At 38.3% G+C, this 12,482-nt stretch overlaps 1 protein-coding gene across 2 annotated transcripts in view; it reads right to left on the bottom strand.

Moving 5' to 3' along the window:
• ALK (ALK receptor tyrosine kinase) overlaps positions 1–12,482 on the bottom strand; it is a 759,925-nt gene that overhangs the window by 399,479 nt on the left and 347,964 nt on the right. For both annotated transcript variants that reach the window (XM_060754129.2, XM_060754130.2), the window contains exon 4: positions 189–390. In XM_060754129.2, the coding sequence (XP_060610112.2) occupies positions 189–390 (202 nt within the window). The remainder of the gene's footprint in view (positions 1–188; positions 391–12,482) is intronic.

Raw genomic sequence — 12,482 nt, 5'->3', positions numbered from 1 at the left:
GTCTGAACTACTATTATTGCTACTATTACTATTACTTCTACTGAGCCTATTTGCCTTTTCATCTTTCTACTTGAATATATCCAGGTTAAGCAATGGTTTAGAGATGGTTCCACTTATGATGCTCCCAACAGACCCCATATGCAACACTTAAAAGGATAAAAACAGAATCCCATTACTGAGAGACCTACCCATGTTTTTCTCTGCTTGATATGAGTGGGATTTTGATGCGACTTTCATTAGCATGGTGAATTTGAATGACATATTCCCCACTTTGCTGGTAGTATCTGTAGATAGCGACTTGAATAGTGCAGTCTTCACTACTGCTTTTCAACCAAGGACTCAAAATTAGGAAATTCGTGTTTTCTGATGTATTAAGGTACAGGAATGAGCCTGCAAAGAAAAAAGAAGATGGGAAGTCCGGTTATTGGAAAAGGTACAATTGATGCACTGGCTGACTTTTAATCATGGCATTATTCTGTAGCATCCTTCCTTAAGCAAAGAGATGGAGAGGCACCATTTCCAGAACAATCATCCCAATCCTACTTTTACAATTCTCGAATCTCATATTTTAGAATACATTACTTTGCCATACTCCTCAGATTTATAAGTTACCACTCTCAATGAAACCATATCTCCCTTATACGTCAATGCTTGCAGGATCAGGCAAAAGCCCTTTAAATATCAGAATGGGTTGAAAGTCTCAAACAGTCTTTGTCTCAAGGTGTTGTTGAAGGCTTCCATGGCTGGAATCACTGGGTTGCTGTAAGCTTTTCCGGTTGTATAGCCCAGCTATATTCCAGAAGCATTCTCTCCTGATGTTTTGCCTCATCTATGGCAGGCATCCTCAAAGGTTGTGAGGTCTCACAACCTCTGAAGATGCCTACCATAGATGCAGGTGAAACATCAGGAGAGAATGCTTCTGGAACATGGCTATACAGCCTGAAAAGGCATGGCCTGACTTACCGGGCCAGAAACGCGGTGTGGGGCGTCCTCCGCTGCCATTATGGCCTCAGGGGGGCTTCTTCCTCCCAGAAGCCCCCTGGACGGTGGGAAAGTTTCCCGCCGTCCAGCTGGAGGGCCAATGGCTAGCTTGCCATACCCTGCCACTGGAGAGGCTGGTGCTGGCCTCTTCCTCCTCAAGGGCAGCCTATTTAAGGCTGCCCCAAGCTTTCCGACAGGCACTCTACCTGTTACAGCTGATCCATCCCACCCACCCTGCATGCTTATTGTGTCTTGATTTTCGGTTAGCTTGTTTTGTTAACTTGTCATGGTTACCTTGTGCTTGTTGGTTTGTTTTGTGCTATTTGCCGCAACTCCTTGTTGGCGTTGGGCATGGGCCCTGGATCCTAAGGGAGCGGGGGAATGTCCAGTGGCACAGGGGTGCCGAGTTTACGTGGGTCCGGTATTGTTTACGTGGGTCCGGTATCGTGTGAACATTTTCCTGGGGCAGCTGGGGAGGTGTATCACCCGTGCACACGCAAAAGCTTACAGCAACCCAGTCTTTGTCTCCTCCTCAAGAATCCAATCCCGTATGCTGATTAGAGTACTTCAGCAACTATGGTGTTCTCCAGCCATTCATGGTGCTCTATTATGGGTTCTGACATCCTCAACTTTACCGATTTATGGGGTGATCATAGGTTTTTGCCTTGCTCAATCTGACCTGCTCAAACTTTGCCTTAACGGTAGGTGTCTCCACTATTAGGCCACTTTCCTTGTAAACCTCATATCTTGCTGGTGTAGAACATAACCTGTTTTATCAAAACAAGTATGAAAGTTACTTTATTTCCAAATATAGCTATTTATTCTAGAACTGCTGTGGTAAATTTGTACTGAATTCACCCGAATTCAATTTCCTTCTCTTTTGTCCTTCCTTTGTACCAGTGCCCAGCTTTACAGGAGCTAATCCCCCATGTTTACCATATGCTAGTTTTCTTTTCCTTTCTTCTTGCCTCTGACCTACACATTTTCTAAACAAGATGTTATTTCTAATCTTACTGACTTTATCTACTACTTTAACCATACATGTGCTTTTCATAACCCTGCATCTATCCACTCACCCACACGATTTTCCTATTCCCCATCCCACTGATATATCCCCCCCCCTTTTACCTCCCCTATTGATTTTCTTTTTCGTTAGTCCTTCCATCCAGACACTCATCTTCCTTCCAGCCTAGTGCTCATTCTGTCTTTCCCTAGTATCCCTCTCCTCCCCTTCCCTTATCAACCATTAGAATTACTTCCTTCCTTTCTAAGTATTTGATGAGTATGGGCCCTACAAAGGAAGACATTACATAAAGCTGCCTCTGGAGCAACTGAAGAAACCAGTATCTTTCTGAGAGTTAAGTAATGTTAGGGATGTCTGTCACCTTGTGATTGAACATAATAAAACAGGCTAAAGAGAAATAAATTATCCAAAATTAATTGATCTATTTAAAGAACAAAATAACCAAGAGGTGCCGCCTAAGGTTCATTTGCTGTGCATGCCGAGTTTCAGGTATTTAGATTTCAGTCTCTCAGAGCCAGGGAAGTTACATCCACACATTCTCTTTCATAATCATAGATTTATTTATTTAAAGTATTTTATATTGCTTTTCAAGATTAAGCCTCCACAAGGTGGTTTACAAGATAACAGTTTAAAGCAACAAATGTAAAATATAAATAACTAACGCAGCAGCATAAAACTACATCTGAAAATTAACTAAAATTAGCTGAAACAGTAAATGCCCCAATTTATATAACAAAGTTTGCTACACATCTACTTTAAAAGCATTATGAAATGTCTAGGAATTTAAATCTTCTTAACCAACAGCCAGAGATGGATACATACATGCATCCAGTAGCAAGTTGTTCCACAAGATTGGAGAAACATTCTAAATTGAGCTCAGAAATGCACTGACAACCAGTGCCAGTGGCAGATGACTGGCTTTTATCATCTAACTTCTGCCAATCAGTGATGGGTGTTGACAACCTGCATTTGTTTAAACTTCTCAACCACATTTTAAATATGTTTTCACATACAGAACATTGTAGTTGTTGAGTCTGAATGTAACTAGCATGTGGATTAATTCAGCAAGGTTTGCTTTCTCTGTATACAGCAGTAGGTGAGAAACCAGCTGATTCTCAAAAAAGATGTCCCAGGGAATTGGGGTAACTGATATCACTGTTTCCATAGATACTGCAGAATCCAAGGGAACACACAAACTGCAAATCTGGTTTTTCAGTGAATTGAACCCCACTGAATGGCAGTCTCACAACTATGGATCACTCCTAAAACAGAAAATCAGGACCACTGTTCTGGGCTTGATATTAATTGAGAAAGGCCCCACTAAATCCCAGACTACTTCAAAGGCTGAAATCCAACAACACACTGGGCAGTGTACGCCCCACCAGTATACTTTCCAAAGGTGGCAAAGATGGCAGCAGATCATTCATTCTGCAAGAACAGTGAGTGCCAAGCACAGATCTATCTCTCTGGCCAATGCTTGGCCATTAGGACACACCTGTGTTTGTTCTGGTTATTCTGGAGTGTTTAAAGAAGGTGTACACTTTACCATCAGGATAATTCCAGGCTAGGCCAAGGGTGTTATAAAATTCTGTATCTTCTGAACAACTCTGATGCATTCTTTTGTGAGACTGTTGCACATTTTATCCTTGAGATTAATAACTTCTAAGTATGTTTTCTTTTTATCTGTTTCTTCCTCTTGTATGCCAGCTTTGTTGTTGTATGCCAATAAAGTTTGTGTGTATGTACTAGCCAGGAAAAACATATATTTTCCTCCTCTGTTCCCAGGACAGCCATGTTGGAACCGGGCTGACACTTAAAGTCAATCAGTGGTCAGAAATATAAGTAGTATCCAAGAGTTGTTACATGCTGAGGTGAGGACCTTATGGAAAGAACATGCATGGCAATATTTCATAGATGAAAACCAGGACACATGGCCAAGCAACATCAGAGTGTGATCAAGATGCCAACTTTATTAATGAAGAAAATACACAAACTAAGAGATACTGCAGCCAATTACTTTTGTATGAGCCTGCTGGGAAGTACCAATTCTTTTCTTCTTTCCCTCTTTCCACTGCTGATATGAATAAAAACTGCTTTTATTTTGAACAACTTTTGCAACAATTAAAATAAGTTAAAAACAATTGGTGGGGGGGGGGGGAGAGTGAAAATAGGAAAGAGACTCTGAGACATTTTAAGAAGCAGTTGAAAAAATGTCTCAAGCTTAATCAGGGCTCTCCATACCAAACAGGGACAATTGAGATATATAATGGATGTACTGGAAATCTCTTTCCACCACAAAAAGTGCATATGCAAGTGTAACCATGAAAAATACCTTGCATGTCTGTAACACAATGCTAGCCAAGAGGAAATCATTCAGTATGGATTTGTGAGACAGGTCCATGGTTGGCGGAGCTCAGGGTTTGCCACTCAATCTCAGGGCTTGGCTCTACTATTTCAATAGTCAAGGGGAGTTGAGGTTTATTGAGGTAAGAGTACAGCCTTGAAAGTATGTAACTTTCATGTAATCCTCATTTGTTGGACTTGCATCTGTGGTTGATGCACAATATTTTGTAATGCACAAGATATGAAATAACAACATAATACAGGGCCTGCTTCTTGTAATATCATCTGGTCCTACACTTCGATGACACCACATGAGATTGCTTCAAAGTCTCAGATTCTTGCCCTACAATTGCTCTCTCATTAAAGGAGAAACAAGACAAGTGAGAGAGCCAGTATGATGTAGCTGTATGAGCATTGGATTATGATTCTGGAAATTGGGCTTTGAATCCTCACCCCAGCAATGGAAACCCCTGGGCAACTTTGGACAAGTTACAGTCCCAGACTTAGAGGAAAACATAAACAAACCTCCCATAAAGAAATTTTGCCATGAAAACCTCATATTAGGTTGACTATATGTCAGAAATGATTGAAAGGCAAGTAACAAAAAAAATAAGCAACAAAGATCCTTAACATTTGGTCTAAAGCATGAAGGAGATTCACAACTCAATTGACATGGAGGCACTATTGGACCTGATCATGTATTTATTTGCCAATCAGACAAGGATTTTTCCAGAATGCCCATCCCACCTGTGACATGTCAAGTGTAGTAGGAGATACTTTCACATTTTAGATGTGACCTACAAGCTATGCCCTGCATATGTTGTCATTTCTACAAATTTACCACCAGCCAATTGATGTTTTACATTCATATCTTTTACCTTCTACTGGGAACCACAAGAATTAGAGTTTTAAATCATGTAGATTTAATCACGTATTTCTCAGAGGAATGGTGAAATCACTGAGATGAGAGGGAACAAACTGATTTCAGCTGCTAGCAGACACATTCTGAAGGCTGAAATAATTGCAAATTATAACCTTGCTGATTCACAGGATGTTTAATCATTTTCATGCCTTGCAAGGAAGATTTTAAAACACATCTCCGTAAAACAAAAGAATTCAGATCGATTGATCCTGCACAGGGCTTTCAGAAGTTACTTTCTGGATGACAGTTCTCAGATTCTGTCAATCAGCCATGTGAAAGAGGTCTACAGAGCAAACAACCTTCAACAAGACTAAAATAATGTAAAGCTAAGAATCGGATAATAAATTGTTTTAAACACAATTAAACAAATTATCAAATTAAAATACTATTCCATAAAAGTGTTTTAAAAAGGTAAAACCAAAGATAATCCTATTAAAAGGTCAAGCCAAAAGTGTTTGCAACAGTTTTTAAATGTTAGCAGCAGTGTTCAATGCTTTCTACAGAGCAAAGCAGGGTGGTATATCCCCCCAAAGTATTTTTAATTAATCTGTTGTGCACTAACTGCATTTTCATCATCAGAAGCTAAAAAGTTTTACTCTCTCTTGATCGTCAACATAACAAAATCTAATATGCACAACATTGTACTTCAATACCAGTTTGCCTCCTTCATGTAATAAGGTCCTCTGTTACATGCAATACAAACCTATTGAAATCATTTAGAGTTAAATTAGTGGAACTAACTTCAGAAGGTAGGTACTTGGAAAGTGCACAACAAGTGCAAAAATTCAAGCTGATCAACCAAAAACAACAGATATCCTGAATTAGTTATTCCTAAAGTAAGCTCCTTTAAATCAATGGAATTGAGGTTAGTTCCAGTTATTTAACTCTAAATGATTTAACTTCATATGTTTTCAAAATCAGACATTTTGGTGTGCATTTTAGGATACCATTTCTATAATAGCTTTGAATCTCATTTTGATCTTCACAACTGTTTTCAAAGGGACTAATTAAAACAATATAAAGGTACACAACAACAGCAGAAAAATGCAAAGGGAGGGGGCACTGTATAATGCTTTGGATGTTGGAGCAGCATTCCAGGAGTCCAGGATCTGAATACTTCTGGACATACTCTCTCAGTTTAAACAGGCAATAGCAAACCTCCCCTAAATACATCTTACCAATAAGACCCCAGGATAAGTTCACTTTAGGGTTGTTGTAAGTTTAGGTTAACTTGAATAGCAATGAAACAGTTGCAAAATGAGCTGCATTGTGACATCTCAGGTGAGGATTCTCAAATAATGTGCTATGGGTAAAAATAGGGTAAGCTGCATCCCAAAGAATTCTTAAATGTAATTTCTTCAGATAGAAATTGTATTACTCAAAGGCAGCAGGTACATCTGTTCTGATGCACAGACAACCGCCCTCTCTATTTTTTCTGAACCTAGAGCAATCAGAAGTTACTTTCCATCTAGCATAGATAGCATGCTACCCAGCCCCAAAAACATATGATGAATACCACAGAATTGACATATCACCTCCTCTCTTTAAAGGACTTATCCAAGATGCTGAAACTACCGTATTTGGGGAACTTCTGTTTATGTTTCAGATCAAAAAACTGGGACAAGGATGGTGCAAGGCAGCAGGAAATTGCAACTGAATTAGAAGCATTAAGATAAACCATAAAATGATCTAGGTTAAATCCCTGATCTAGGTTGTCTCTGGGCCTTTTCCTTTAACTGTTATAAGGTGGTCTCCTTTTAGTTTGCTGCATGGATGCTCGGTGTGGTTTTTTTTTTTTGTCCTATTTTCAATACCCTTTATGCCAGTGGAGTGATGAGTCCACTCTGGATTTTAGTCTGCACTTAAAAGAGCTGAATCTGTTTCAGCTTCAAGGTTCAGCAGCTTAGGCAATATTTCAAATATCAGATTAAACACAGCATTTTTATTTTTTAAAAACCCCCTACGTGTTTCTGGGAAGCTCTGGTCATACTGACTGGGGAAGAGTGAGAGTCCAGGAATTCTCTACAAAGTCAGTTTGCCAAGCTTTTAGCAGCAATCCAGCCCCGCATTGATGAAGCACACCATAATATATGGGAGAAAAAAATTGTCCTGGTGTTACATTCATGTGATGGGGAACCTAGGCATAGCTCTGTGAAAAACAGCCAAACTGCTTTATTTTTTCAGGGATATTGTTTCATTTGTATTCCAAGGAGAGGAGGAGAGCCACTATGCCATGTGGAGCTTTGTGCAAGTACAGCCAATAGCATGGCAATAGTATTCCAATGCACATTGTATCCCCGTGTGAGACATGTCTTGTTATACCATGCATTCCATCACGCAATTGGAGCTCTTGTTGAACAAGGGGACATCTTACTCAGCACTTCAATGTGTATCGACAGAATTCATTAGCATGGCTGCATACTGTGTTAGTTATATTGGCCCTCCATCATAAAGTTATACACCTCAAATTAAGAGTTATACACTCTTACTATGGTTTATAATGATTATGGCAAAATTATTTCATATGATCTTGTTAAGTAAAAGAAAAGTTAGACCATAATGGTGTGTGATTTGTTCTTGTTCAACCTTCAAACTTTCATATAAATAATCAGTTATTTTATTTATTTATTGTGTCAGAAGCAAATTGCAGGTAAAATTATCATGTTAAAAACACAAAGTAAAAGAAAATTGGCATTATACTCAATGCCCTTTGACCCAAAGTTGGCCACATAGAGTGTCGATGTAAGAATGTCCTCCATTGTGCATGTGGCATATAATAATAATAATAATAATAATAATAATAATAATAATACTTTATTTATACCCTGCTACCATCTCCCCAAGGGACTCGGTGCGGCTTACATGAGGCTGAGCCCAAAATACAACAATACAAGCAATAACAATAACAATACAAGCAATTTAAAATAATAAAACAATAAACCAATAACACATACAATATCAATAGGACAACACACTTTAAAAACTATGCGTAGGCCAAATGTAATTAAAATTAAACGATTAAAAATAATGCTGGACATGGACAAAAAAGTGATGGCTAAGTCTGCATTATAGTAAGTAATACACTTACTATAATTATCAGATAATGGCAACAGAGTAGATAACAGAATAAATCCACACAAAATATCTAAATTGACTGTCCTCTTTGAAATGGCATTTATTCTAAAGTTAATGTCGAAAATATAGCTATTAGGGAAGAGTGATACAAAATGTGTTATTATTAATTTTTGTTTGATGTTGTACCTTAAAATTTAAAGTTTAATAAATTATGGAAATGCTATAAGTGAAACGAAGATTCTTCTTCATGTCAGCCATGACTGCTAATATTTCTGATCTATTAAAAACTTTAAGGAACATGTAGGGACTTCAAAGGTTTCCCCAACCTCACTTACCAGATAGTGACTCTCCCCTTGTGGGTTATGTTTGGTGCAAGAGGGAATTGTGACACAGACCCTGCTGCTAATTGTTGCACAGGAGACTACTTATGAGAGCTTATGAAAATATTACTTGACTGTTTCTCAAAGGACAGGGGAACAGATCCCCATTTGGTCGCAGTGGCCCCTACCCAGGTTGGAGACACTACACAGATTTAGAACTGTGGTAGTTGCTTAGCTATATATCTGATATTCCAGTCATAATATCAGATTCCATGCATTTGAGACCTAAAAGAAAACTTAGCAATTTTATCCTGAGAACCTAGACAGGATTCTATCATTATTCACAACATCATGAAAAAATATGATCAATTTATCTTTTGTTGGGAGGCGATCAGACCAAATTAGAAGCAGTCTTCTAATCTCTTCAACAGTCATTTTGATTTTCATCCAGCAAACTTAGCCAATGTGGAAAGCTGATTGGCAGATATCCATTGAAGCCTTTGCTTTTTTATTTTTATAGCTTCATCTTTAATTTCCTTAGGTTTTTTTCATCACCTCCTTAATGGGATACAACCATAATGAGGCCCTTGGGGATGATCCAGGGTGGATGAATAACAGAGAAAGCACACTGTAGCTTCAAATAGATTTTCCTCCTGATATTTGAGCACCTTGAGAGAAAAACTTAGATGAAAGCAGCCTTCATGGAACATGTTGCTGGCATCATGTACTACTCTGGGCACAATTAAAATAAAATGCAAACACTGGAATCCTGTAGGAGCCCCGTGTTGGTTGCCCTGAAGTAAGGCAGAGTGTGTGATCCGTGATTCTGATTAACATGCTGAATCATTTATCAGGAGATGAGCTTTCACTGTTGGAGGCAAAGCAAGTTTTCTCTATCATTTCTTCTTCAATTACAGTAGTTTATATTAAAAATTATACCTTTTTAAAGTATAGTAGTACCTGTACCAGAAATTATTATGAATACTGTCAGATCACTCAACTTTGCTATCAACAAGCATAGCATGCTGTTCAAGACCCCTTTTGCACACAGTCATTCAGATTACCTGGAGGCAAAGCTCTCATTGCATGACTTTTAAGTAAGCTTAGAAATCCTTGCTGGGGATTTTTTCAAAAGCTGTTTGGTAGACTACAGACTTGAACACTGTATTTAAAATAGTACTGTAATTTATTCTTATTACTGTTTTCAAGTAGACCAACAAAAATCTCCTTGTAATTTGCTTCATTACTCTTTGGTAACATTTTACTAACCTGCTACTTTTTACTGCTTTTTAAAATAATCATATTTTTTAAAAAATAAATAAATAAAAATGGTGCCAAATGACCCACATTATTTCCTAAAGAACCTATATGTGCAGTTTTAGGAATAATTTCCACTGAACTCTAAGTTTGTTATCAACCATTGTATTACTTTTTAAAAGTCATGATGCTATGTATTTTTTCCCAAAAGGTAACATGTTGCAGGTAACATCATTACTTTTGATATTTCTGTTGTGCCCATTTTCAAAGCATAGTGAAATAGAGCTTGACTTATCAAAAACAGGTTGATTTTGGAGAAAAGAGCTGGGCTGGACTTTTGATATACTTCACAATTCAATTTTTCATTATGTTTTCTATCAATTTAATTGGGTTGGGATGGGCATTTGACAATTTCCTGAATGTGGTCAAAACCTGGTGTTCCCAATCACTCAAGAAAAACTGATGGGGAAGAAAAACAGAGTTTGGAAAATTCCAGCAACTTGTAGAACTAGAACACAGAAAAAGAGCACATCTTTGTTAACACCAAACAACTGAAATACAGCAAAATTTGGCACTGTTGTCACACAGTATTAACTACATCTGGCCATTTTAAAAAAAGAGTATGAATGATTCACAAATGAAAAGAGAAGATTGAAGTAGAACATTTACTGAATGCCATGCCCTAAAGTTGTGCACTAGAACTGTGAAAAATAAAGACAGGTTTTTGAATGCATTTCATCTTTTCCAAGCCTGCTCCTCTCCTTTTGTTCTGTCTCTTCCCCAACTTTGTTGGGGAACAAGTTCATGACACTATCTGTGTCTTCTGTCCCCTTCCTTCTAGACCTGCCTGCCCTCTCTGATCCCCCAGTTCCTTCTCATCCATCTATTTCACTTCATACCCACCAAACCTGCTCCCCTTTGCCACCCCATTCTCTGCCACCAGTTCTGGGCTGGTTTGGTATATGCAACTTGCTCCTTGAACTTTGTTTACCCTGAGTCTGTGATGCACTTTTTTCTTGACCTGCATGACTGCTCTGATTCACCAGTTTGTACTCATCCCTGCAAATTCATGTCATTCTTACTAAAAATGCTCATCGCCTCTTGATTCCCACTCTTCTGCTGGTCTTTCTTGATGTGTGTGGGTGTGCAACTTGCTCCCTGTACTCTCTGGGATCTAACTCTGAGTGACTCACCTGCTTATTCCATTTTGTGGTTGAGGAAGTGATGGGCAAAGTAGCAGCAGCCTTGGTGGGAATGTGGTGAATTAGCAGGGATGAAAATGAATCAGAGTATGATGTCAAAAAAGAAGGAGAGAGCAGACTCAGAGCCCAGAGAGTACATTGTTTGGATTTACCTTAGACTAGAAAGTGAAATGGGAGTGAGACTGATTTATGTTACACATCTTGGTCTTTCTATCAAACAAGACTAGAAAACCAGTCTCAAATCCCTGATGCAGAACACCTTTATTTATTAATTCCTGCTCTATAAATCTATCTCTTCCTGTGCTGTCTTGTCTTTCTTTCCTCCAAAAAGTTGCACAACATTAAATAGTGATGGCCAGGGGCAGACCTATAACAGTGCAGTGGTTCTTCAGAAAGTTGAACATTTCTGGTTAAAATTGTGTGAGTTTCTTGAAAATGGACATTTTGAAACTATGATGTGTTAACCATTCTTTGCAGGAAACAGATGCCAAATGTTTCAACACTAAGGGAAGAAATATCAATGCCTTCAATTTAACATATATTAGGAAGTTGGAAAAAGTACAAAATTCCATATTTCAATTATGCTAACCAATTGCAGTGACTCAAATCAATTTTCTACATATTTCCCAAAATTCACTCTCGCAAGCATACAGTGATGGTACCTTTCTTGAACCAAGTACTGCAATCAGATGTTTTGGACATGAAAAAGCCAGTGGATATCTTCCAATCAACACATTAATCCAGAATGTGCAAACCCAATCAGTTTTCATCATAATTTATAACTAAGAAATTCCTCAAGGATCCTCATAACATCTTTCCTATTTTATTTCATTTTTCAATGTGTGGGAAGAAACCTGATTTATTGTACACATTGGGACTTCTTGTCTGATACTGTACATATAATCAGTTATTGTGGCCTCAACTAAAGGCATACTCGTGTTGCAGGACAACTGCAGTGGAACTTCCTTCCATTTTCCGCCACAAAAAAATCAGAGTGGTTCCACAGTCTGTGAAGCCAGCTTCTAGAGAACACAGGGTCTGTAACCGAAATCATATCCTCTTGATTCTCTTGAATTCTGCATAGCCGTGTTCATTGCTGTTCTGTTGTTCTGCCTATAATCAATGTCACATAACAACCACACTTATGCTTAGCTGTGCCATTGCCATGAATGTGATGACCTCAAAATGATAAGTCCATAGTTAACTGTGTCTTTCTCCATCTTTTAGGGCGCATCTGTTTGCCAAGCAACTATGGATCATAGAATTACAATAATTGTTTGGAACCAATTATACACAACCAATAACTCTATGATTCTACTATATTTCTCATTTCTTAAGATGCTCTTTTTCCCTATATA

This window comes from Anolis sagrei, chromosome 1, assembly GCF_037176765.1.
Source record: "Anolis sagrei isolate rAnoSag1 chromosome 1, rAnoSag1.mat, whole genome shotgun sequence".
In the NCBI taxonomy this organism is placed as follows: domain Eukaryota; kingdom Metazoa; phylum Chordata; class Lepidosauria; order Squamata; family Dactyloidae; genus Anolis; species Anolis sagrei.
The sequence above is the reverse complement of the archived record's forward strand: the minus strand, read 5'-3'. Positions and strand labels throughout refer to the sequence as shown.